General features: G+C 54.4%; 1 protein-coding gene across 2 annotated transcripts in view; it reads right to left on the bottom strand.

Moving 5' to 3' along the window:
- The window catches only part of LOC122389758 (E3 ubiquitin-protein ligase PDZRN3-B-like), a 137929-nt gene that overhangs the window by 4929 nt on the left and 107288 nt on the right, over nt 1-25712 (bottom strand). For both annotated transcript variants that reach the window (XM_043382091.1, XM_043382101.1), the window contains 4 exons: nt 7951-8118; nt 6448-6585; nt 3663-3830; nt 1224-1319 (listed from right to left, as the gene is read on the bottom strand). In XM_043382091.1, the coding sequence (XP_043238026.1) occupies nt 1224-1319; nt 3663-3830; nt 6448-6585; nt 7951-8118 (570 nt within the window). The remainder of the gene's footprint in view (nt 1-1223; nt 1320-3662; nt 3831-6447; nt 6586-7950; nt 8119-25712) is intronic.

The raw sequence follows: 25712 nt of genomic DNA, 5'->3' as shown, positions 1-25712 counted from the left end.
GGCGACCGATTAAATAAACACTCGCCAATGGTCGTGCACGTCGTCCCGCATGAGTCTCAAATTTCTGATAGGGTATTTATGGAACTAGCAGGGACGTAGTTAGTATTCAGGGCCCGACAGAGCCCGACGCATAAATATCGTTAAATCAACCGAGCTCAATTCTGAATACGGTACGGCCCATCGTTTTGACAATAAATACTGCTGGCGCATATCAGCATTATCTCGCGTTTTCATGACAGGAATATCTGCGAAACCCCTGTCCATCGTCTCGCTTATCTATTAAGTCAGCAAGATAAACATCTTTAATGCCACCAAGATAAACAAGTGAAATAAAACCCTTGCTTATCCAATCAATCCTCGGGTTCTGCTATCTCGAAGCCAGCATACAGGCAATTTATGCAAATATGCCAATAGACCCGTCTAGGCCCGACATGAGCCGAGCCGCGCGTGGCTGACCGCGGCCCGCAATAACACCTTTCCCGTCGACCCGTCCCATTGGCAGCGTCGTGCTTGACGGGCCGACAATGCCCGTCGACACGACCATATTACAAAGCACACATATAACACTTAGCGCCGGCGATTTCGCATTCAGATGCGGCTCTGGTCGCGCGCGGTACCCGCGGACGGACGGTGGTGAGTGAGTCATGCCCCATCACCGGTACGTGACCGTCACGCAGATAAACAGGCTGGGCTGATCAGCCGGTCAGCAAACAGGCGCCACAGCGAGTTACGGCGGCCCGCGCGCCGGCCCGTCTTATCTGGCACTGCAGTGGCGGTATCCAGCCCTCTGCCGGCCTGCAGTAGCCCGAGCCATACATCGACACCTTGTTGAGCCACCAAGTGCCCGGTTGAATAACGCTCCCGTGAAACGGCACCCGGCCGGTCACAAGTGTTTTGGAACGGCCCTGTGCAAACGGTCATGGTGCTTGGCGGTGAATGATGAGGGGAGAGTCATGACGGTGAATTTGCGGGCGCGATAGATGGTAGAGTGCAAGATAGAAGGTGACGCGTCATTCTATGATCTGTCAATACCGCCTATGGCAGAGCCAACAGTAAGGTATAGCGTCATTCAACAACGCCCATTGCCGTTCAGCCCTTCTCCTTCATATGCATTCAATTCAGCAACAACTGAAGCCGAGAGACCCGGCCCGTCCCCAGCTAACATGCTAGGCGGAGACGCGGAACAATACATGGTGGTTATAAGACGCACGTCCCCAGCTCACCTGTTCCACGGGACGGCAGAGTAGCAGGACGACGTCCGCTCGCGAGGAGAGCAGCCGCTCTGCCTGCTCCTTGCTGGCCACCTCCTCGCCATTTATCTGCGGAGAGAGGACAAATATTACCGGTCAGCAGTCAGTTGGCAATGGAAGGCCCATCAGCAGTCAATGACCAAACGATCAGCAAACAGCGTGAAGACTCGGAGCGGGAAGCGGGCGGCATAATCGGCGGTCAGAGCGGTCAGCGGTCAGCGGGAAGTCAGCGGGCAGCGAGCGCCCTCAGCAGCCGGCAGTGGCGGCGCCTCTGATCCCTGACCTGGCGTGACCCAGCCGTCGGTCCTCCGGCACCAGCTCCGCGGGACAGCCGGTGGCGTGGGGAGATGCCAGCGTGTGTAGCGCACAACACAAACAAATAACGGGAGGGTGGCGGACGGGGTACGGCCGGGACACGGGTCGGTCAGGGGACCGGCGGGGGTCTGTGGGGACCCAGCTGGACGGGCCCCTCCGCGAGGAAGGGTGACCACGCAGTGACAATACTAAGCGGGGTGCGAAAATGGTAACCAGTCACGAATATGAACGCACTACGAACCTATAGAACTTCAATTAGGGTGCGAAATATAAATTGTAAATGTCATCGGTAAGTGCTACAAGTGCTCCGTGACCTACTATCTATTGTGGAGCCTCGGTCATCATTGTAATAAGGTCTTTTCTCTTTCCCTTCCCTTTCCCTCTCCCCTTCTTCCGCTGCCCGCCGCTGGTTGATCCAGTCTGTGAAGACACACGCCTGTCCTCCGTCTCCGCAGCGCCGCTCACATACCATCAACACTCGACGCGGGACGCGTCCTCTCACTGACAGCCCGCCACCTCTCCACATACCAAACAACACTTCAGAGGCGCGCCGCGGCCGGTGGCACCGGGCGCGCCGCTGACCCGATCGCTCGCTCCTGTCCTGACCCCGATACTGATGAGATCGGAGGCACCCGTCCATACTGAGACGGTGAGACAGACCGTAAGAGTGATAGAGGCTGTCTATCTGCAGTCTGTCGGCGCACACAACTCCGCAGACACATCGACTTAGACGAGGGTTGAGATCATCGACAACCTTGCAGTCATCGGCGCCTGACGCCTCGGCGCAGGGTTGTGCTCGACTCAAAAAAATTTGCCGACTCGACTCATCATTCAACTTCAGCAGGCCCTGACTCAACTCTGACTCAAACAAGGAGTTGATTTTTTCCCTTGACTTGACTCATGACTCAAGCGGCTCAATGAAAATATGAGTTGACTCAAACCTGACTCAAATTTTTTGTTGAGTCAAGTGTGTTGACTCAAAATTGACTCAGATAAAAAAGTTGTTGAGCGGGGGGGGGGTGAAAAAAAAAATTCCGGCAGCAGGGCCAGGCCTAAGTTGTTAAGCGGGGGAGAATGAAAAGCTTATATATTGTTTCTAGAAAGATGAGTCAGCTGACTCATGTTCCTAAATGTTTTTGACTTAACTCAATGTCAAAAGTTATTTTACTGACTCAACTCTGACTCAACTCAACACGTTAATATTTTTGTCTGACTCAACTCTGACTCAACTCAACAGCTCGACATTTCATCCGACTCGACTCAAACCTGACTCATCTGAGTCAGAGTTGAGTCAAATTTCTGACTCGACTCATGAGTCAAGCACAACCCTGCCTCGGCGTCATGTAATAAGCTACCGGGAACGAGTCTGAGGAGTTGATTCTCACGATTTTGGTGGAAGGCACGAACGGTTGCGTTAGAAGCATATAAGACGGCTGAGAGGCGAGCTGATGACATTATTTCCGGCGCCTAGTTTATTCTGCATTAGCTGCGTACCGCGTGTTCTCCAAATAAGCGCGTATATGCTCGGCGCAAATCAGCATTCCAAATTAGCCCAGGTTGCGTGAAGTAATCCCCCGGTCTAGTTCACACGGTGACATTAAAAACGCATGAACGCGTCTTTTCTAATGGACCCAGACTGGCTTCGGATGTGGGAAATGACTGAAACATGCCCTTGGTGATGTAATGACACAATTTGACGCATATCAAGACGCCGGCAAAATATGACCGCAAATGAAAGAAAACCTGACCTACCCGACCTAACTTTCTCTCCGTCAATCACGGTGCGTTGAACATATTAAAGATCTGTCACCGCATTGATGATGGCACGTCGTCTGTATAAGACTTCATTATTACAATGCAACACCTGCACCTGAGCAGTGAGCAGAGAGCACTCTAAGCCGACCTGACCCGCAATCCAAGCAAACCAGAAGGCTGGATGAGATCAGACCTCAATCTGAAACGATCTGAGCCATCCTTTACCTGAATGACTTGCTCACCTGGGATATTTTTGACCTCACCGTGACCTGTCGTATCTGTATGGTTTGGTCGCCGGGCTGGATAAGGACAGACGACCTGACCTGACCTGCCCCGTCTCACCTGTATAATCTGATCTCCGGGCTGGATGCGGCCGTCGCGGGCGGCGATTCCTCCCGCCTCGACGCCGCGCACCAGAACGTCGGTCTCGTCGGGCGCCTCGTCACCGTCCGGGTAGTAGAGGGTCAGCCCGAGCCGCTCCGAGGTCGATGACCGGTGCAGAGTCACCTCCTGCAAGAGGGGGAGGGGTGATTAGTGATAGAGGTTGCTATGGGAAGATGAACTATCTGATAGTTGATAAGCGAGCTTCCAGCTCATGAGCACTGCGCAGCATTATACGTAAGCACATTTGCACAGTAAAATAGCCGTTTGATTTGCTTTAAAACAACTCAGGTTTCTTATCGGAACACTACTTGAATTATGTAGGTATTTGTTTGTGGTTATTTCTGCTGCAATTAATTTTTTTTACATAGGTTACTATTTCTGAAACACACCTAATTTCAATATAAAAAGTTCAATGTAAAGAAGCTTATTTAAGTAGCTCATTTAAACCCTATGGAAATACACTTCAAAAGTAACTACCGATCCATTTCGCAATTCAGCACCAGGTCATTGTAAACTTCGCTCGTCTGCAGTTTCATTGACAGCCGCTCGAGCTCCATTTTCCCTCTTCAACTCGCAGCACTGGGAAATCAAGATCGTCCGTGATTGCACTGCAACGGACCAGTGCTGGCGCCAGTGTCGTCCGGGGAGTCGCCGACTGGTCCCAGTCTGTGACCTCTGGTCATATCCTGAACTCTCCGCCGCCTTGGCCAGACACCAGACACCCGTTTCGTCCCACCCGATCCCGTTTCGTCCCGGGGTCCCTGAAGCCCCTCAAAGAACAGAGGGAGCGTCGACGCACGTCCGCGTCGATTTGGCGCACGTCCGCGTCGATTTGGCCGCTCCGATCGTCGGCCAGCGCCAATCAGGCGACGTAATTTGATATATTGGGCCGGTCCCGGGGATGGGGACAAAGGGGGACGGAAGGGACGACCTGGGAGTTTGGGAAGAGGCTCGAGACGTGACTGAGGATGTTGGGACGCTACTGAAGACATAGCCGAAGAGGCTGAGGACGGGGTTCCTAAATACGAAACTGGCGCTATCGGGGGATACAACAAGAACAAAAGAGTCAAAATTCGAAACAAAGCCGGGAGGTGAGTAGGTCAAATAGGCATGGAGGGACGGGCATGGTCACTAAGACTAGCAACACAAACATTAGGATTCAACGCAATGCGATCGTTGACTGAGCTGGTCAGAGTGAGCGAAAGGATTTGCAAGGCCGTAAGCAGATTCTGGCAGCCTTTCCCGACCAGTCCCCAGGAGGTACCTCCACCAGCAAAGAAAAGTAAAGAGAACAGAGAGGTGCGCCGCTCCCCGGACCCCTGGGACGAGGGACGGCTGAGAGACGGAGGGGTGGACAAAATACAGCCGATGGGGTGGCCCAGGGCCTAATCGGACGTGACTAGGAGAACGTGACATCCATCGGAAAACGTCGGTCGGTTGAGGCGTACAGGGTCTGTTTTCTGATGGATGCTGGAAGCAAGGGGAGAAAACCGTACGCCACGACCGATGCGGTAACAGCTGCGTAACAGACGGAAGAACGGACCAGCACAGCCGTGACACAGGGGAGGAGACACGACAGCGGGCGGTGGCGGCGGCGCCGTTTGAACTTCCTGCGACAAACATTGGTCTTCTGTTCGTCCGCGCGAGGCCGGTACAGATCGCACCGATAGCCGGATCGCGCACACGCGCCTATTTCGCCGCCATTCAGCCTGTGCGCCACTATCGGCACACCCATCTGGCAACTCAATCCCATCTGGCAGCAGCGCGCGCCGAGATAACACACCGCCGCGACGGTATCGCCGACACCATCTTTCAATAACACGGAAACAATAATGACGACGACTTCTGGCCCGGACCCAATCGTCGCGAGTTGCTATGGCAACGCTACAAGGAAGAATGCGTGAAATGCTAGGAAGTCAGAGGCAATACATTGTAGTTGCCGGACTATTGTTTAGTGTAATTGTTACTGCTACCCCATTGCTTACTTCAGTGATTTCAATCAAACAATTACAATTAAACCTGATAGTAATAACGGAACGGTGACATATTCATGAACAGACTAGCATGGTGGGCATTCGTCCCTCTCGACTTCATTCCTGGTCCATGCCTCCTCAGTAAAGCCTCCCTAGTCCCTCATCACTACCGGACAGTCTCCTCATATGTCCATCACAGCACTTGCATTTATCCCGATGCCCGTCAGACCACTTTAGCCTCTAGTGCAGCCCCTGTAAAACCCCGAGGACTACTGCAAGCACACCCCTTCACTACCTCTCCACCGCCCTCCTTTACCATCCCAACCCGTTCACGTCTCCCGCTGCCGGCGTGGGACAGCGCGGCGCAGAGACGCAAACATGCCCCGCTGTCTCGGCAAACAGTGTCCGGCGCCAGTCGCACCGGGAGCCGCCGACGCAGCCCAATTTGGCCAGCAGACAACAACAGACCGGTCAGAAAATAACGCCCTCGGGCTGAGAGAGGCGATGGCGATGGGAGATCGGTCAGAAAATAGCGCCCCGATCCGGTGAGCGTCGTAACGTGGCGGTCTGCGGCCGATATTGACGCAAAAAGGCCGCCGCATTACAATTTTAACATGTTGCAAAGCTACTTCCATTTCAGATGATTTGGAAGATTGCAGCAAACTATTTTCAACAACCGATTCATGGCTGATTGCTATCAATATTTGGTACGTAGCACCGATCTTTGGTATCTTGGGTACACGGGAGTTTTTATGTACCGTTTCGCTCACCTCAAAGTCGACCTCCGGGTCGCCGCCGTCCTCGAAACTCTCGTCGATGTCGTCGTCGTCCAGGAAGGCGGGCGCCGGAGGAAACTCGGGCGAGCACGGCCAGTTCCACGGGTCCGTCTGTGTCGACACGGTGACACCCTGTGGGACGGGTCAGGTCAGGTCAGGTCAGATCACACTTTGTGGGTGAGGATAAAAACTGCATCTGGGTACGTCTCTCCACCGTTCACGTTAGGTACCAACCAAGCGGGAAGAGTACGAATGTAACGACTGATTAATGATAAGATCTAAGGGTTATGAGCGCATGAATCGTACACATTTCTGTCCGACGATAATTATAAAGGTCGTTTATCGTTACTTTATGACGTTCTCCTTAAGGGTGACCATCACCGCATATACGATTGGGATTATCTATAGGAAACAAGAAATACAGGAATTAGTTTTGATAAGATGTTGGCCAACGACCAAGTTCAGCAAACGCCAGCTGACTGAGTCAAAATTGGAGGAAATGTCGGCCTTGCCATACATTGTTCTGTTTTATAGCAGCTGTCACAGCAAAGTGGAGATTGCAATCAACTTGTCAGCAGAAGTGCTACCAGAAATCATTCAAAATAGAAAGTAGATGGAAATTTCCAGTGTCAATTAGCAGTGGATCTGAAAAATACGCTATCTGCATTCATTTGATAGAAAGCAGAGTGCAGCAATTATGCACGTAGTAGTCCTACGTGTTTGAAATCCACGCTTCTGAGTTTCCCAGATGGACTGCAAACGCCCGGCATTGACGCCGGCTATTTTATAGCGCAGCGATAATCACCTTGACGGTGACAGCGTCCAGGACCGACCACCTATCACACCGACAGCGATATTTCACATACAGCGATAGCGGCTAAATGTGCTGGAAGCCATCCATCTCACAGTCAGTCGGACCAGCCTCCACAAAAACGTGCAGCCCAGCCGGAGACTACCGCTTATCCTTCAGTGTGATAGACGTCAGATGGGAGACGTGGACTGTAGTTTATATGTGTCTGGGACTGGCCCCCACAGAGGTTACGATAAATAGCGAATACGTTTACGGGGTACGTATTACGTGTGGTCGGATGAGTACTACCTATCGAAATTATCAATTTAAATTTATCGCATTTATATACAGCAAGCACAGAAGTTGTTGTTGTTCTTCACTAAGCCAACTGCACGTTGCTGCACACTACTGCATAACACTGATTGCACTGAAATGTGGATCGCTCGATAATAAACATTTTGTTATTTGGAGCATCAATGTCTAGCGGAATGCAATATTGCAAATCTTCCCTGGCCGGCGACAACGGTATTCATCCAAACGCTAACAACCACAACCCAGGGGCACCAGCCTCTCTCTCTCTCTCTCTCCCCTCTCTCTCTCTCTCTCTCTCTCTCTCTCTCTCTCTCTCTCTCTCTCTCTCTCTCTCTCTCTCTCTCTCTCCGTGCCTCTCTTCCTTCCCCTTCCACATCTCTCCTCCCTTTTCTTACCTCCTCCACTGATGTCTCTCCGGCGGGTTTGACGTTGCGGTTGGCGTCGTTCCGGAGTCCCCCGGAGGCGGCACGTCTCAGCACCTCCACCACGATCGGCTCCTGGGCTGACTGGAAGGCGCGCACGGCGTCCTCGTGGCTAGCCTTGGACACGTCTTGGCCGTTCACCTGGAGACACAGAGACAGCGGGTGTTAGTTCATCTGGGAGGTGAGCAATATTGGTTTATGATAAACATTCTACTAAGTGGTTCACACATAAAATGCGATATTCGTTGCAGACATGCAACACACGCCCCGGGGTGTTTTCACCGTCATTTCACTTTCGGCTTCCAGCAGTTGGAAACCATCGCAGGAAAGCTCGAGGAGTAAATCACACGAGCGAATCACATACATCTCGTGGTGTGGTTTCATATCTCACTGGCAATGGCTCGGCAAGCCATTCAGGTGACATGTCCAGTGGCTCGCTCCGGGCTGTGGAGAAAACTCCGGCGGCGCCGCGCGCTGTGCTCGCTCTCGCCGAAAGCTCTCATGATCACAGCCTAGTCATCCGGAACAAATCGTCATCGCTCGAGCGATCCGAATCCTTTCCGAATGATTGTTCGGGCGCGGTTTCACGTGAAATCCATTCATCAGTCCTTGTTTGAACATTAAATGGTTCGCGTCGACGACACAGCCACTGCCTTAAACGTCCATTGTTCGAAATATCGGCTATTAATAGCCTTACTCGAAATCAATCATCTCTCTCTCTCTCTCTCTCTCTCTCTCTCTCTCTCTCTCTCTCTCTCTCTCTCTCTCTCTCTCTCTCTCTCTCTCTCTCTCTCTCTCTCTCTCTCTCTCGCTCCCTTCCTCATCCCCCCTCTCTCTCTCCCTCTCTATCTCTCTCCGAGCCTTCCAATAAGACCAATATCTTTGATCATTATCAAGCAGAAGTGGGTCAATATTCATCTATCACTCGACAGTGTTCGTTGCCATGCCGAGTATTGACAATACGCCAGTCTCGAACTGGCGTATTGTCAATACTCCAGTTCGAGTAGCTCCACCTTAATACAGTAAGGTGGAGCCCCATAAAAAGGACGGGGCTGTACCATCATCACGGCAGGTCAACATTCGCTCTTTTCGCCAACTCCCATGTACGACAAGACACGACACGAAACACGACAGTAGAGTGAGGCCATCTCCGACCGCAGACCCGTCAGACCGCGCGTCGGGCGCTTCGTGAAAAACGGAGACGGCACCACAAAAACGGGGCTCGGCGCTCTGTGGGTAAAAAGGACGACCCCCGGTGGAGGAGCACCCGGAGCGGCGGGGAATCGCTCACATTCCCCATCTAATGAGGCGACCGCTGCCGTTACGGCCGCCCTGAGACTGCCGCCGGCACCGCTCGCCACTGGACACCGCTGACGGGGTTTGAACTGCGGCCGGCTTTGAACAGAGCGGATGGGGCGGCACGGGCGATCAGTTTTCCAAAAAGGGAGTCTCCTGTTCGCCCGGAGAGACGACCGGTGAACCGATTAGCACATCGGATGGCAGTCCGAAAAAAAAATGGCACAAAAAGACCTTCCCAAAACAGATGCAGATTTTAATCAGGTCGCGCGGACCGGCTCACCAGGCATTAATAGGAAAATCCACATTCACCCCGGTCCCATGCGGCGGGGGCGGAGACAGCGGCGGTGACCATCACAACCGCACACTCCCAGGTTAATTTTACGGCCGTAAAAACGGCGCCATGCGGCCGGCCGCCGCCGCCCCTGCCCTGTTTGTTTTCTGGCGGCCGGCGTGTCGTCGCCACCGCCGTTCCCCCGAGGCGCGCGCCGCCGTCGTTTTTCCCCGCCGGCGGCACCTCTGATGTCCGCGGGCCGTGACGTCACAAAAACGACGACCGTCGACCGACGACAGCGCCGCCGTCGGAGTCGACAGACGTCGAACGTCGCCGCCGACACGGGAGAGGTCGAGGGCTTCCAGCGCGGACGTTGATTGCTGTTTATGCTGTGAGGGAATGGGGGGCGGTCGCTGACGACCGGCTTCAGCCGCGCTGCGGGCCATTTGTGGCTTATGAAAATGCTCCCCAAGGGTGGGGATGCTTTGAGCTGCGTGGTAAACAACTCAGAAAATACATTACATGAAGCCATTGTTCAGCTACGCAATGGTTGCATAATGGGACTCACATAAGCATACAAGAGGCGGTTCATAACATTTGATGTCGCACTCTAATGACGTACCTATGCTTATTATTTTCCCTCGTTCAGTGTAAATCATCCTCGTCAGTGGAGCCGTCTCTCGTTATCCGCCGGGTGGCCTCTGACCTCCCCGGGAGTGACGGCGGGCCGGCGGCGTCATCCGTCAGCTCGACGACACACCTGGTTAAGCCGTCACCACCGTCGGCGGCGGCGGCAGTCGTCGGCAGCGGCGGCGGAGCGTGCAGACCGCCGGTCTCCTTCGAGACGGGGGAGGGAGGGGAGCTGTCGCCGCGAATGGAGAAGGGTGTGGCGGCCGGGTATAGGAGACAGGGGAGGTGCTGCCGGCGAGTGCAGGGAGCTCCATGAGTACCTCCGTGTGTGCACAGTGAATGCCAATTGTGTTTCGTAGTGTGTTTTGGGAGCCAGATGGGTGCTACGTCCGGCATTGGTGTGCTCAGAGACATAAATACTGTACGAAAAGACTGTGTTTTGAAGTCAATGGCAAGTGCAATACCATACCAAAAAATGTGCGCGATTAACTACACCTGTACCTGTAAGTGTTTAGAACAGGTAAACAGGTAAAAAGTGTAGTGTTGTTCCTGTGTAGACAGTAGAACAGATAAAACTTTTATCCAGATTATTTTAAAAATCACTCATACAGTGACCCCAGTCTTCTGATGAAACTATTGAGACTATGGAAGACAAAAAAGCGGACATGCCTGAACAGTGAAACATTCTCCTTCGTAAAAATGACAGTCATTTATTAGGTATTGTTTCATGTTGAATGATTAAAACAAACAGGATGACACCATCTTGCATAAAAGCGTCATTGTGATGCTGCAAGATCCATTTCCATTATTAACATGACAGTTATTAGACGAGTTTCATGTTCAAATAGCATGCTTACAATCTCCAGCTTATCTACAAGCGATTGATGCAAACGTTTAATTCACTTTCATGGGGCACTTAGACACGGTAAGTGGATTCAATTTTCATAATTTTGACGCCGGTCAAGCTTATTTCATTACCGGGATATGCAATGAGGCTCCAGATTGAGATGAGGCATGCTGCATGACCTATTTACATAAACAACATAGCCTGATAATGAGGACGTACTCGCAAAAGCAAGAATGAACAGTTATCGGTCTTCAGGCATTCACTGCCAGTTCCAACATAACAGCGAGGAAAATTAATAAATTTCAATGAACGAGGAGGCGAGGAGGCGGAAATTGAATATCCAAAAAGCGGAAGGTAGATGTAACTAATTAAACAGAACTAACCATAATTGACATAAGCCATTGGCAAAAGGTTGTCCAAATCGCTAGCCGCTTCGCAAGTAGGCAGATTAATGCAATACCTATGTGTAAAGCTAGCTGAATAATGTAAACGGAAAGGTCTTATTGGTAGGTTGCCATGTTTTACGGTCTTTTTTGCAATATACCCTAATATGACCAGCATGATTGATTGATTGTGACAGGTCTCTTAGCATTGCCATTTGATGCCAAGCCATGTCCAACGATATCCAGGGTCAGCCACAGGAGGAACGAACAAGCAGCTTCGCGATTTTGTCATGAACAACACTTTGGACACTATTTGAACGGATTGATTCGGAAAAGTAATAACTTTAAAATGAAACAGGGCGAAATTTCCTCGCCATGATTCAACCTTTGGTCACCTGTCTACCACCAAGAACCTTGCTCCTTGCAATGCAATCTACGCCCCTTCCTAACTGCCTCGTCACGGTCCGGGTATCGGAGGGGGGGGGGGGGAAGGACGATGGATGCCTGACCGGGGACCGGCGGACGGCCAGCCGGGCCACTCATCACCATGCAGAAAGGCGCCGAGCGCGCCATGACTGAGGAGCAAGTACGACCTCCGCGTAACATGCGTGCGTTGTGTAATAAGCTCGGTATAATTCATGAGCGTAATTCAGCATAATTCGTGGTGCGTAATGAACGTCCGATGTGTCAGCGGCTAGACCTTATCCTAAGACTGTAATGTTAATATTTGCGCAGTGATAAGCGTGTAGCTGACAAATGTTCTTCTTTATAACTGAATAGAAGAGTGAATATATATATATATATATATATATATATATATATATATATATATATATATATATATATATATATATATATATATATATATATATATATATATATATATATATATAATATAATCAATGAAACATTCCATAAGCACTTCAAGTTTTGCCGAGCGTGCTCGACCTCGGTCAGTCATCCATGGCGCATGCTTTACCGGGCACTTGTCTCGGAGGGTAGGCGTGCACCACTCCCAATCCAATGTAACCACGAGCACTATAGACGGTCGTGTTCGACACAGTTCCACGTCATGACCGTTACGCCAGCGTCACGCCAGCGTCACGTGACCGTGTGCGTGACGCCAGGTCGGCCGTGTGACCCGTCGCGCGCGCAGTGGCGGCGGCAGCGCTACTGCTGTAGGTTTCTCCACACCCAATAAGGCACTGGCCGACCATACCAGCCGTCACGCCGACAAAATATGTGCGGGCTGACCAGCAGCGAAAGCTGCTCGGACCGCCAGGGTCGGCAGTGACCCCACGCCACAGCGGAGCCGCATCATCGACGGCTGATGTCGTGAACGAACGGGCTGATGGAATCCCATCGGCGCGCCGGCCGTTTACGAAATAATTCCATCCATCTGCGTTGTGACGGTGTGAAATTATCACCGACGTCAACGCTGATCGTGACCGGGTTTGGACAGTCATTGCGCGGCCGCTGGGGCACCTCAGCGGTCACCGTCGGGTCAGCCCGTCAGGTCAGCACGCCCGGTTACCCAGCATGTCGGCACGTCAGCACCAATGAAGCCGTCTGGCCCGGTCTGTCTAAACTGTCTCTACCGTCGACAAAACCGGCCGGTGTGGAGACACGCAGCCATCAAACTGCCTGTCCGGTGTCAGTCACTTCTCGGGGCGGTGTCGACGGCACGCGGCCCGCCGGCGCGACGGACGTCTGTTTTTCGGCGCCCACCCCGCCAATCGAGCGGTGACAAGATAATAGTGATAAGTGGAGGTACCCGTCAGGCGGGCCGACAGGCCGGGCCTGTCCCCTCCCGACCCGCCGGCTACTGATCCAATTCGACCGGTCCGGAGCCCTGAGGGGCAGCAGACACGCCAGTCGATAGAAATTCGGCAACATCGGAGTAGCCCGCGGGCAACGCGGCCAGCGATTCACTTGCGAACTGGCCGATTGAACAGCTGATTTGATTTCAGCATCGGAGCGTGAGCGGAGGCGCTGAAGAGAGCGAGAAATACTCGAAACAGTTCAGTTTTACGCCGGAGGGAGTACGGGCGATGATGCTTCAGTCGTTTGATTGGGGATGCAGCCGCTAAGCTCAGAATGTCAATGATGTGCAAATGAGGGAGCCCGAGCCGCGAAAAACGTGCCGTCGGCCTGCAAACAGATGCAGACGACCGGAGATATCGGGTTTTGGAGCGAGCGGCGGCACGAACTGGAGTGTTCCATAGTCAGCAGCCGCCTACCCACGATGTCAGATTCAGAACAGGGGGACGATAAGGCTCGTCGCAGCAGCATCAGACGCTTTTTGTCGCCTTCGAGTCTGAATCGAGGCATCCTTGTGGTGTATCGGACGGGATAAGAATGTTTCATGACCAAGGAGGGTGCGTCATTGAGCCAAGTGAATAGTAAGAACTAACCGTGAGTTAGAGCTACAGACCGAAAACCAGCCACTTGCTTCTCTATTTATGGTCAGGGTTTTCCGCTCCACAGCATCCCAGACATGGCTTTCAAGGCACGCCGAGAAATCACACGCTCAAAAGACGGCGTGCCACGTCTTTGCCGCGCCTCTGTATCTTCATAACGGCCATATTTCACAGCGATGTGACAGCGGGAAAATCGGCCAAATCGACCGCCACAGGCTCGTTTAACACATGAGCGCCGGTGTATGGAGCCCACCCGGGCGGCGGCCGCTGCCCGTCCCTAGCGACTGAATTCAGCCACGCAGGGCCAGGTGGGCCTCCCGAAAAACGGCCGAGACGGCGCCCCCGGCCCGGCGGGGGTCGGGCCGGGTCACCGCGCGCCAGCCGCCACGCAAAAACACGCATCGCCGCGCCGCAACGCGCACATAATTCGATCCATCACCGTTCATTACGGGTCGTCAATGCGATTCCTCGGGTGAGCGTGGCACGAGGAGAGACGAGGTACCACGGCGATTGGGTGCTGCGCGGCGCCGAGCTGCGGTCCACGGGCGGAAATGGTGTTGTTTTTGGAAGCGTTCTCGCTTTGATCGCCATTTGTCGTGGGGTAATGATGTCATTTATGGACGAGCGACCACCCAGCGCCCGAGCTGAAAATCCCCGCAGGCGTTTGGTGGGTCTGATTGCGGACGTTATGGTCCACATATTGTCAGGCCAGCTTTCCAAGCCGTCCTATTTTAGAGAAACGTGTTGATCAAGTCAGGAGGCCCAAGTAAGGCGTATTTGTAGCCTCTTTGTCACGCTTACAACGGAAAGCTAGTATTTTCTAAATTTATTTTCAAGTTTCAGCTATTGCTCCCTGGAATTCGGTAGCTATACTTTCAGTTCAAATGTATTTGATAAAATAGCTGGCCGCAGAAAGTTCAACATACCTAATCATATTGCATATTTTTGACTACTGCAAAAGACGTACCTTCTTCGCGTGTCTTCTTCGAGATAACGTAGATCCATTTCGAATTCAATTAGCTCTCGTAAATTAGCCTCGGCGAAGGCTCGGCAAAGGATAAGAGGATGAAGTGGTTAGAAATACGCATTGCGCAATCCATTCCAGGTTACAGGAATCAGATGTTTGCTAACTATAAAATACGGCTGGCCCTAAGTCGGGTTCAATCTCGTGCGATCCGGTTTTGGAGGGCTAAGTAGACCTCGTTCTCTAAGACGAATCTCTAAGTAGCGTTTACAGTCACCAAACTAGCGAAACGTCTGAAAGTCACAAGTATGAGCACGTTGTTCATTATTGGCTCATTTACCGAGATGCAGTTTATTCGGCGTAAAAAAAAAATGGGCAAATGCCCGACCTCAGCTCTCTGCGCGTCTCCGTAGGTATTCCCGATCATTTCACCTTAGTTCACGGTTCAGGTGAACCGTGAGTCGTGTCACCTCACAGCGCGATGACACTGTCATGGAGCGAGACAACCCTTCGACCCCCGGTACCACAGCGTCGTCCGTCAAACGTCCGACGCCGGCAACCACCGCGGTCGGGTCAGGCTAGGTTCGGTCGGCCACAGAGGTCTGTCCAAGGTATGAGACAGATCATAACTGGTTCCAGTCTCCGAACACTAATCGAACCGTGACATCCCCGCCCACGCCCCACTTTACGCTAAAATGCCCGCTCCCTGACGGGGATGGAGGGGGCACAGAGGACCGGTAGTGGTTTGGGTGCCGCCCCCGGCAGTGGTTTGGGTGTCACGGTGCCGCCCCCGTGACAGGCCGTTGACCCGACGGACGACCCGGCAGCGGAGCAGCCATCAGTTACGGAACTGCGCACCCGAGAGCAGCCATCAGTCACGGAACGGCAGCGATGGCACGATTTAGCGGCGCCGATTTCGTAATTCCGGATCTCGTTACGAGCGGCGCGCGACACCGAGTTATTGGGTGGAATTATTTCCTGTCGGTGCTTATTTACTGCCACGAGTTCTCAGCAACCCCGCACAGCTCGGGCGCTGGGTTTGCTGGGTTACAGATGCTGTGTAGCTGTGTTGCTGGGCTAGGAATTGAACACGCTCCCGATAAAGGGATGTTCAGGGGTCGGCAGTGGGGTCCGCTCTGCATCACACTATTTCGTGACCGCATTAACCACCCGGGTCGCCCACACGGTCATTAGTGATGCCGCAGGAGGTCAGGGAGCACCCCGCTCGGGGTTTCAGACCGCTAGCCGAAGGGTCGGGCCATGCCATTTGTGGAGGGCAGCTGCCATAGCCAACACGAAACCGCTTCAGCTTTGGCACATCAAGGCCCCATTCCGACCCCCAGATGGGCAATAAAACGACAAAGACGGAAATTAATCGAGTGCGCCTCTAGTTTTATGATGCAGTAGTAAGCCGCCTCGCTGTCTCTCGTCTTGCTGAGGCAGTTGTGTCAAGAAGTTTTCGCTGGCGGAACCACTCACCGACACGTGCTGACGCACAAGTCACCAGTTCGTCATGGACCGTGGCTCCGGCGACACCTATACGATCCTCACCTGGACTTTATGGTGACGTCTGTGTCGCACAGCCTTCGCATAGCGTTCCAGTTGGGCGCCTGTCGGGAGCGTCCCTCCGCGGGAGAATCGGTAAATCTCCGACGGTAATGAATGGAGCCGGGCCCTTTGATCACCGTCCGGTCGCCATAAACCAGCAGTCGTCGCAGTCGACGACAGACGTCGGCGGCACAAATAAAACCCGTCGTCGCCGTTGCTGACCGGCCCAAGACCGGCGTGTATCCTCCACACATCAAAGCGGCCGGCCGGCGGGCCGAGGCAGCAGCGGAGGCACCGTGAGGCAGTCCCCGGCGGTAGCGGAGGACGGTAATGTATTTATTGTCCTCCTCGGCTCGGTAGCGGTGCGGGAGGGCGCTGGATGGACGCGGTCAGCCGACAGGGGAGGGTCCGACACGCAGCGCACGGCGGGGCTCCCCACTGTCGGCCGGCCCCATCCATCGGCCAGTGTCACCCCGACCGGCGCCGGCCGTTATTAAATTCGAGGGACAGCGCGTGTGATTAGCGGCCTCTTTGTTGTCTAATCTGCGCGCACCGCCTCCGTGCAGGAGATAATGAGACGCCGCGGTCGTGGCCCGTCCACCCCGCTCCTATTGGGCGCTCCGCCTGCCTCTGATGAGAGCCCGCTGGAGCCGCGCGCTGCGTGACGGAGGGGACGGCCGCCACTGGCCCCATCTCTCCTCTGCCCTCTGTTCCCTCTCCTGCCTGCATCGAGCTGTCGCGGCGCATACCGGCTCGAGAGAACGCCGCTCCTTGTCGTGCCCTGTGGTGTCATGCCAGGTCGTTTCGTGTCGTGCCAGGTCGTGCCAGGGCGTGACAAACCAGCCATGTGTAAGTGCAAACTGCGCTCCGAATGCACGGGGCCAGAGGCCAAGTGGCTAGATTGTGTAATTGGATGATGGCCGGGTCTCTTGGGGTCGGGACAGCGCCGTGTGCACGATCACGGGCCCGGCGGTGGATTAACGACCGGGATGCACCGCTGATGTCGGCTCGGGTTACCTATCGGCCCTGAGATGGGCCTGCAGAGCGCCGGTCAGCACCCCGAGGCACCACCGGCCGGCCTCCTCGCATCTATCATAGCACCAAGTGCGCGACCGGGAAACGGCACGTCATTCGATTGGGGCGCTATGGACGTGTTCAGAATGATAGTGAGACGTCGCGGACGGACAGCCGACAGTTGATGGTGTTGCGACAGAGGCTCGGCTCACCGATAAACGCTCATACTGTGTCATTATCACTGCCTGCCGGATAATGCATGCTGTATGGGGAACATTCGGCACGGGTGAGGGCGATCGAATAAAACAAACTGGGCACGAGAGCTCGAATGGAAAGTGAAAGTGGTTGTTAATCTACGGAGCGCTGCGTTTCACACAACTCGTCGGCGTATCGTGAGAAAATGAATAAAAATAGAAACTAGGAACACATTCACGTGAGGTCTCCACGCACGAGAAGCAGTCACTACCAGAACCAACCACGATCCGAGCCCCAAACCTCAGTTTGCAGGTTTAGCGGTTCAGAATTACAACAGAACACGCGTATCGTTTGAGCAATGCTCGATTGTTATTGCCAACGCCCTGTTGCCCGCACGATCACCATGTACTGTAACTACCCGACACTTGACAGTGCACTGGTATACGCCCCCAAGGACTGCATCTCACTTCGATAGCAAACTCATCAGACACACAGTCGGGCGGGAGTTACGGGCAGCTCCCGGGTGACGGGTGACGGGTGACGGGTGACGGTTGACGGGTGACGGGTGAGAGCCGGTCGAGGTGGGTGGGTGGCTAAGTCAGACGAGATCGGATCTCCATCCGCGCTATCGCCGCGCCCACCTGGATCGGGGCGGTTTGGGAGGACCGCTCGCTGAGGCGGCTCGGCCCGGACTGTCCGTTCTCGGCAGAGGGAGAGACCCCATGTGGACCACACGTCAACCAGTTCGGGACCGATCAGACCAGCGGAGACGAATGATGGACCCACATCGGAGATACGTTGGGATCCTGACCAGGACGACGCTCTGGCGGGACAGTCAAACTCAAAGCTACCTAGCAGCGGCATCCTATAATCGTCCGGCTGTCTGGCATGGGAAGCTGACCGCATGTTTGTTTGACGTAAGCAGCTGTCTAGTTGGATGACGTAGGTTGCTGTCTGGTTGTCTGGCGTGGGAGACTGTCTAGCAAAGGCTGTAGGCAGCTGTCTGGCTCTCTGGGGCGTCGGATGCTGTCTGGCTGTCTGGTGCGGTTAGCCTGTCTGGCTGTCTGGCGCGGGCAGCCATCCAGCTGTCCTCCCCGAGCTCCCGCTGACGGTCTGAATGTCCGGTGAGTCGGGAGCCGGTCGTCCCGCCTCCTGCCGATCGCCCGTCGAATGGAAGGAATGGGAGGGGCGGACAGCCGGCCCGAATGCCCCTCCGACAGCTGAATGGACACCGGCGGGGCGGCAGCGCCCAGTCCTCTGATTGAGCCGGGCGCCCGACCCTGGCCGGGGCTTTCACGTGGCGCCGGTCGGGCCACCTCCACTCACAGCGTTCGGAGGTTCCCCTCCCACGGCTGAGCTGACGAACACTGCGTAGCCTGGGGTGAAATTTCAGCGCCCGGTGTGTGGACAGATGGCATTGACACGTCATCAGAATTGGCAAATAATTGGCTCTCGTCGGGGCTTTTCATCAGCCTTTTCACGGCGTGCCATTTCAAATATTATGACAGGATTTAGCCGACGGTCCGTCGTTAGTCTTCGACGGTCCAAGCGACGAATCAATCGAACCTGAACGCGAGGCGCCGACACGGTTTATGGCAGGTCGCCTCAAACTGTGAGAGGCGCTCCCATGGATGTCAGCTAGCCGCTTGAACGTGAAACCGCCATAACAATCAATTTTCTCGAGACGAGCCGCTTTTAGAAAGCCGGAGCGAGCAGCGGCGGGGAGCCGGTAACAAATCACTGGCATTAACACGAGCCACAATAACCCACACTGTAATGGAGCTCGGCTAACAAAGATACCGAGGCGGTGCGCTGCACAGCGCGGCCTCAACAATGCACCTCGTGAGCGGAGGGTGGATCTCACGTGACGGGAAAACAACACGGGCCCCAGTACGCCACCTTGAAATACGCCGTCTGTCTCGATGTTTACCTTGCCACAGAATAGCCCGTGACCTCCTTCTGACTCGAGGAGCGGGCCAGCCACCAACAGACGACGGCAAATTGAAACATCACGACCCAGATGAACAGTTCGAATCACCCATCACCTTGACGGTCTGTTTCACAGCTGACATGCGAATTGGCCACGCGCGCGACGGTGATAAATTGACGGCCACACAGAGCATGGCTTTTAAATCAGTGACAGCAACAAGCAACACTCGAAGGAAAAAATAGCGTCTAGCTACCCCCCCCCCCCTCATCAAAAAGCCCCACTCAGTGAACGTCATTGGAGCTAGTCAGTCCACTAATGACGTCACACGCACCGATGACGTAACAGAGTCTTCGGGTCGCCCGGCTGACGTTATCGGCAGGTGAAGCAAATGAGTCGTAATAATTGACGCCATGTCGTGGGCTCAAACAGAGTGGAAAGTGCGGTCGGCTGGTCGCACTTCTGACGGCTGAGGAAGGAGACTGATGGGACCGGGTACGCACATCAGACGACGGCCGACGAGTCGCGCCAATCCGACCAGTTTGGGAGATTTAGGAGCCGTGTTCAAATGTAGGCCATCATGAGTCTCAGGTGTGATAAAACGCACGGTGCTCCCTTTGATGTAGATAGACGACTTTGATAATTGATTGATGAAAGCAGGGAATGAAGCTGTAGGACAGGTACCAGGTGCTCATAAGTTCAGATGAAATGAGAAGATCAAGGAACTAAGTGCGACATTCCGAATCTTAAGAAGATTCCAGAGAATTACGCTATAAGATAATGCTGGAATATCGGCTTCCGACTGTCACAGCAGAAGATTACGCTACAGTCATGTATTCAAAGCGTCGTGTAACAAAATCGCGATATTCTGGAAATGTACAGCGAAAAAAGACAAATGAGACCAAGTTCAGAACTTCTTCCAGATTTTATACAAGCTGTCGAAGTCATATACCTACGTCACTTTTATTCATCTAGAGTCTAGACTCTAGGGAGACAACATCTGGTTGCTAGGACAGAAGCAGATGAAGCAGCCTCTGCAAGCAGCCAGCATCACTGTAGAAAGCACGTCACACAGGTCATAAACCGGCCACCAAAAATGACTCCCACTGCATTCCACACCCGTAAAATTCCAAACTACTGGGTTAAATTCATTACCTGGAAGCCGTAAATCACAAGGGGCGCCGGACACCGTTATATCAAAGCCGAACCGAAGATATACGGCCCATTTCCGTGGTTCACTCAGCCTGCACCTGGTCTGCTCGTTAGCAGTCAGCTACACCCTCAGCTCCCCCTCTCCGCATCCCTCCCCAGCCAGCTCCCCTCAGCAAACTTTCCGCGGCAGCGAAGTTGCCCACTCAGGCAAATAGGGTGATAATTGCAGTGGCGGCGCGGCGTCATATTTCAATTTTGTTTACCTCCTAATGCATTTTTGAAAAATGAATCCATATTTTTATCTTTCTAATCAACTACATAAATCACCAAAAAAAGTCCCTACTTTATGTATAAAAGCTTATCATAAAAGCTGTGTTTTTTTTCCATTAACATCTGTACCTATTTCAAACCTTGACAAAACTGCTTGAAACATACAATTACACATACTTCTAGCACGGGTCGAGCAGTCGGTTTTTCATCCCAGCTCCGCACGCAGTGTGGACCGGTCGGCATCTTGTCCCAACACAGCGACTCGCATCGCGCCACCCGGCCGCGTGTCACCTCGACCGCGCTTATCTCAGCGCAGCGACTAATTAAACGGCCAATTAGGGGCGGCCAGCCGCCACGCGCTCCGTGTCAACCTACGGCCCGACGCGACCGACCGCTATGCAGATGAAGGCCTGACAAAAACGGCGTCTCAGGGTCTCAGGGTCTCAGGAAGGACTCAGACAGCGCAGCTGGAGTGACGGGATGACAGGTGGTGGAGAGGCGAAATTTGAACGTTGGTTTTGTCTTGGAGAAGAAAAGTAAAGGGAAGACGGACGTTGCTGCTGACATATTTTCACGGACATGCTGTTGCATAGCCGCGATAACTGATACAGCGTCTGCGCGTCTCGCCTTAGACGGCTCCATGCATCGGTATGTTTCGTCGTCTGATAACTGCATTGCATGGACATTAACTGTCAGGCGTTTATCGCATTACAAGTGACAGTAACAAGCAAACGTACGGTCATTGGTCCCGAACAGATGGCCAAGAGTGACCTCACCCACTACATCATCAAACATACGGCATGCTTAAAAACGGCAGTAAATAAGCCGCCCAACGTCGCTCATAGCACAATAAGAAGCATCAAAACGCCACTAACACAATACTGCGTGGGACACATCCTTGTCGCAAACACAAAAAAATGACATTCCCTGCTCATCGGCGTTCAATCTTATAGCCCACGATTGACAGCGCACCTGGCCAAGACACGGGACCATGAGGTCATCCAGGCGCCGCACCCGACCGTTAACAAGGTCCCCGCCACGCGAGCAGCGGGTGTCGCTGCTTATGACCACGTCACGCGAAGGACGGGGACGCGTCACCAGCCCACACAGAGAGCCGCGAGCGCCAGTTTTTGGGTCAGTGCGGCGATCGACTACAGCTTGTCCTTACGGCGGTCGACCGTATAGACACAGCGGTGAGCGGCGGCCGCAGCGGTCCACCCCGTGTCATCTGAATGGGCTCATTAACGCCGGCACTGCTCGACGGAGAACGGGTGGTGGTCAGGGGCGGCCCCGCCCGTAATGAGCAACCTCAGACGCGGCCACGGACGCAGTTACTCATCGGATTCAATTATGGTGGACTCCAGGCCAAGAGCGTGCCAGAAATGCTGATTTGGGAAATCAGAGCACCACCAATGCAGTGCATTTTGAGGGAGCACGGCACATAGCAGGTCAGTTTCGAGCTGACGTGGAAGCTAGGCAACAGGGGATGTCATTGCTAGTCCCACCCACTGCGTGCGGGCGACGGGACGGTGCGGGAGACTGCAATTCCGTCCGACCCACACAGAACGCTAACACCAGAACATTCGGGGAGATCATAGTGGCAGCAGGACAGCTCCGTAATACAACGAAATCCGTGGGGAAGAGTACCTATCAGAACAAAAGGAAAACAATCGAAAACCAGCATGCTTTCTGTCACTCTTTGGCATTCCACCGTCCTCTACTTGCCGTGCTGAACCGGATGGACCATTCCCATTCGATCGCGAGATTCCATCGGAACGGGACGCCGTCCGACAGCGCGTGAAAGACAAACAGACCAGGCCCACCAGCCGGCGACAATGCGTGGCAGTCGAGCAAACAAGGTGCTCCGGCGGCGCTTCCCAGTCCCCGCCGACCACCGGACTGGGGCCACCGGCCGGCTCACAGCGGGACACAGGCCCACCGACGTCCCGACACAGCGCGGTCGCAGACGGAGGACGGTCCTGGCGCGGTCCAGGCGCGGTCCGGCGCGGTCCGGCGCGGTCCGGGAGGGTGAAGGGCTCCCTGCGAGCCACCCCGACACGGTAAGCACACAGGTTCCACGCACACAGATTCCACGCGGCGATTCTGCGCGGAGATTCTGGCCGCGGCGATTTCTGCCGGGCCGCGCAAACAGCTCGTGTATCGGCCGGCGATCGGCTGTATGGAAATCCGGTGGCCGGTACTGCCGACAGCGGCGAGTTCGGAAGAACAAACAGTCCAACACTGCCGACACTGCCGACATACGAGCCTCTGTCCTCGCCCTGCCTGGTGGGAACCGAATGCTAAAAACGCGTCCAACCGAGCCGCAGACTGTCTGACTTTGGCGTCAACAATTGAAAATGCTTCATCGGAGTTCGTTAACGATGACATGCTGGGAAGGATGAGAAATGGAATATAAATTCTGAAAATTAAAAGTTCAGTCGGCGCAATTACTTTCCCAGTCGAGGCCTGAGACAGTTCCGACCGCAGAACATTGAACAGATGGCCCAGCTGCGGCGCTGTTCTACAGTACGATGCTGTTTTTATCTTTGAGTCAGTGATGGTTGCCATCGACCGATTATCTGACAGGAGGACAACCTATCGGCTAATGAAGAACTCACATATACCGAGCTGTATGTAAGTACGAGAGAGTCAAGCATTTGAGGTCGGTTGGGAGATCGACCGAATTAAGGACACGAATGCCTCCCTAGAGGACACACATAAGTCTATTTGCATGCTGCTTTTCCACAGCAGCTGAATAAATTCAAAGCCAAAAAGACGATTCAAAAGCATCCCAAAGTCACGTGCCTTTCCCATAGACCCACTTATGAGAGCCCGTGACTCAGCCGCGCATTTGAAACGGGCCGCATCCCTTCCCGTAATGGCCATTTGCTAAAAGCCGCCGGGAGCCGGGAGTGTTCCGCGGTGTTAAAAACGCCGCGGGGAGTGCGGCCGAGTACCGGGGCTGCTGGAGTGGCTGTGCAGCTATTAGGACCGGCCGTGGAGAGCCTGGCAGTCTATAGAGGCTGGCGGAGAGGCTGAATGGGCCGCTTGTCGCCCCGAGATTGCACCTCCAGCTAATCAGGCGAGCCGAGAGCGAGACTCGACACGGCAGCCCAGCCGGCGGCGCTTCGCCAGCGCAATAGCGCTGATTTCGCCATCTGTCTGGATTCGCACCGAGCCGTACGGCGTGGGACACTTTTTTGTCGTATGGAGGAACAAGGCACCGCGGCGCTATGGAAAGTGAGCGAGCGCAGGCCCGCGAGGGACGAGTGTGCCGCATATTTAACACGTGCCTCCGTTCACACGAACCGGCCAGCCACTGTCCAGCTGCCACTTTCAAACCCCGCTCTAATGCAATTATAGCAGCGCCGGGTGGTCTGACCACAGCGGTGGCCGCCGGACCGACGGTGGTTTACGTACAAAACACAGATCACTCGACCGACCACCGACCAGCGAGCAGCGACCACTAGTCACTAAACCACTGGCCACCGACTGACCGCCGTTCTCCAGACGTTTGGTCTGGAGTGTCCACGATCACTCAGTGCCCACCTCCGTCTTCATGTCCCACACCAAACACCCCATATCGATCCACTTCTGGACGTCTGATCACGCGGCGCTACCCGGCGCAGCCCCGCAGCAGCCGCCCCTCTCCGACAAATACCTCCCGATATGGAGACTAATTGGCCGGCTATGAGTGATCGGCCGGGCCGGCGCCGCGCCGCCACCGCGGCTGATCGCTCGGGCACCGCCGGTGGCGACGGTACCGCGTGCTGGGCCGTCAGGGAATACACATAGACGGTGATGGCAGTGGCCGGCGGCTGACGGCGCCCACCTCAGCGGCAATTATGGACTCCTCAGACCTCTGATCAGACGAGGGTATTCAGACAGCAGGCCAGGTTTGGAAGTGGGCGTGTGCGGATACTATTTGGTTTGTGATCGACCGCGCCCGAGGGTGAGGGCTGGCACCCATTTCGTGGGTGTGTCTGGCGCGCGGGATTGGGAAAGGTGGTCGCCGCAGCTGTGGTGGAGAGGGGTGCTCGGCGGCGGGACGGGGCGCGGTGCGATAAGTTTGGTCTGACGGGGCAGACTCCGGCTCCGTTCGGCACGTAACCGCCCTCCGCCGGGCCCCCAGACGTGACAGATCAGCACAATCAGAGGGCAGACGGCGCGGCAGCGAGGCGCTCCCCTCGCTCCCCGTCACACCGGGCCGTGCTAGTCTCCGCTACAGTCGTTTTCTCACCACTTCGTGTACACGTACAGCTTCGCAGCCACCGCAGTGCCGACAACTGTGCCTGCATCGAAAAACCTGCCCAGCGCTCAGTCAAAAACGAAGTCTTCTCATGAGCTCACTCAGATGCGCCCTTCAAACTCATCAGCCCATCACCTCCTACACATGTCACGATCCTTCTAAAACCTTTCACCTGACCCACCGATGCCCATGCAGCAGTCTGAGCCTCAGGTCCGCCCACAGTCCACCGTTGGACGCACCCACCCAGCGTCTCACCCACAGCCTATTCCGCCCCTCCCCCGCCGTCATGTCCAACTCAAGCGCCGCATTAGTCGACAAGGCGGCGTTAACGGCGCAAAAACGGCGACATTTCGCACCGCGCCGCCGCCGAGCTAAGTCGACTGTGATGCGTCGTGAAACGCACACCTTCACGCGTGCAATGTGCATGAATACGAGCATATGAGCTGACCGTCAGCGAAACGGACGACTCATGAAGCAGCGTGAATTAAAATTAAAATGGATTTATAAAAGGGTTAAGTGTTGCCGAACACTTGACTTACATGCCGACTACCGGATGATGTCATTTA

The sequence above is a fragment of the Amphibalanus amphitrite genome, unplaced genomic scaffold (genome assembly GCF_019059575.1).
Source record: "Amphibalanus amphitrite isolate SeventyFive unplaced genomic scaffold, NRLGWU_Aamphi_draft 000019F_arrow, whole genome shotgun sequence".
In the NCBI taxonomy this organism is placed as follows: domain Eukaryota; kingdom Metazoa; phylum Arthropoda; class Thecostraca; order Balanomorpha; family Balanidae; genus Amphibalanus; species Amphibalanus amphitrite.
Note: the sequence above shows the minus strand (reverse complement) of the source record. Positions and strands in the feature narration are given on the sequence as shown.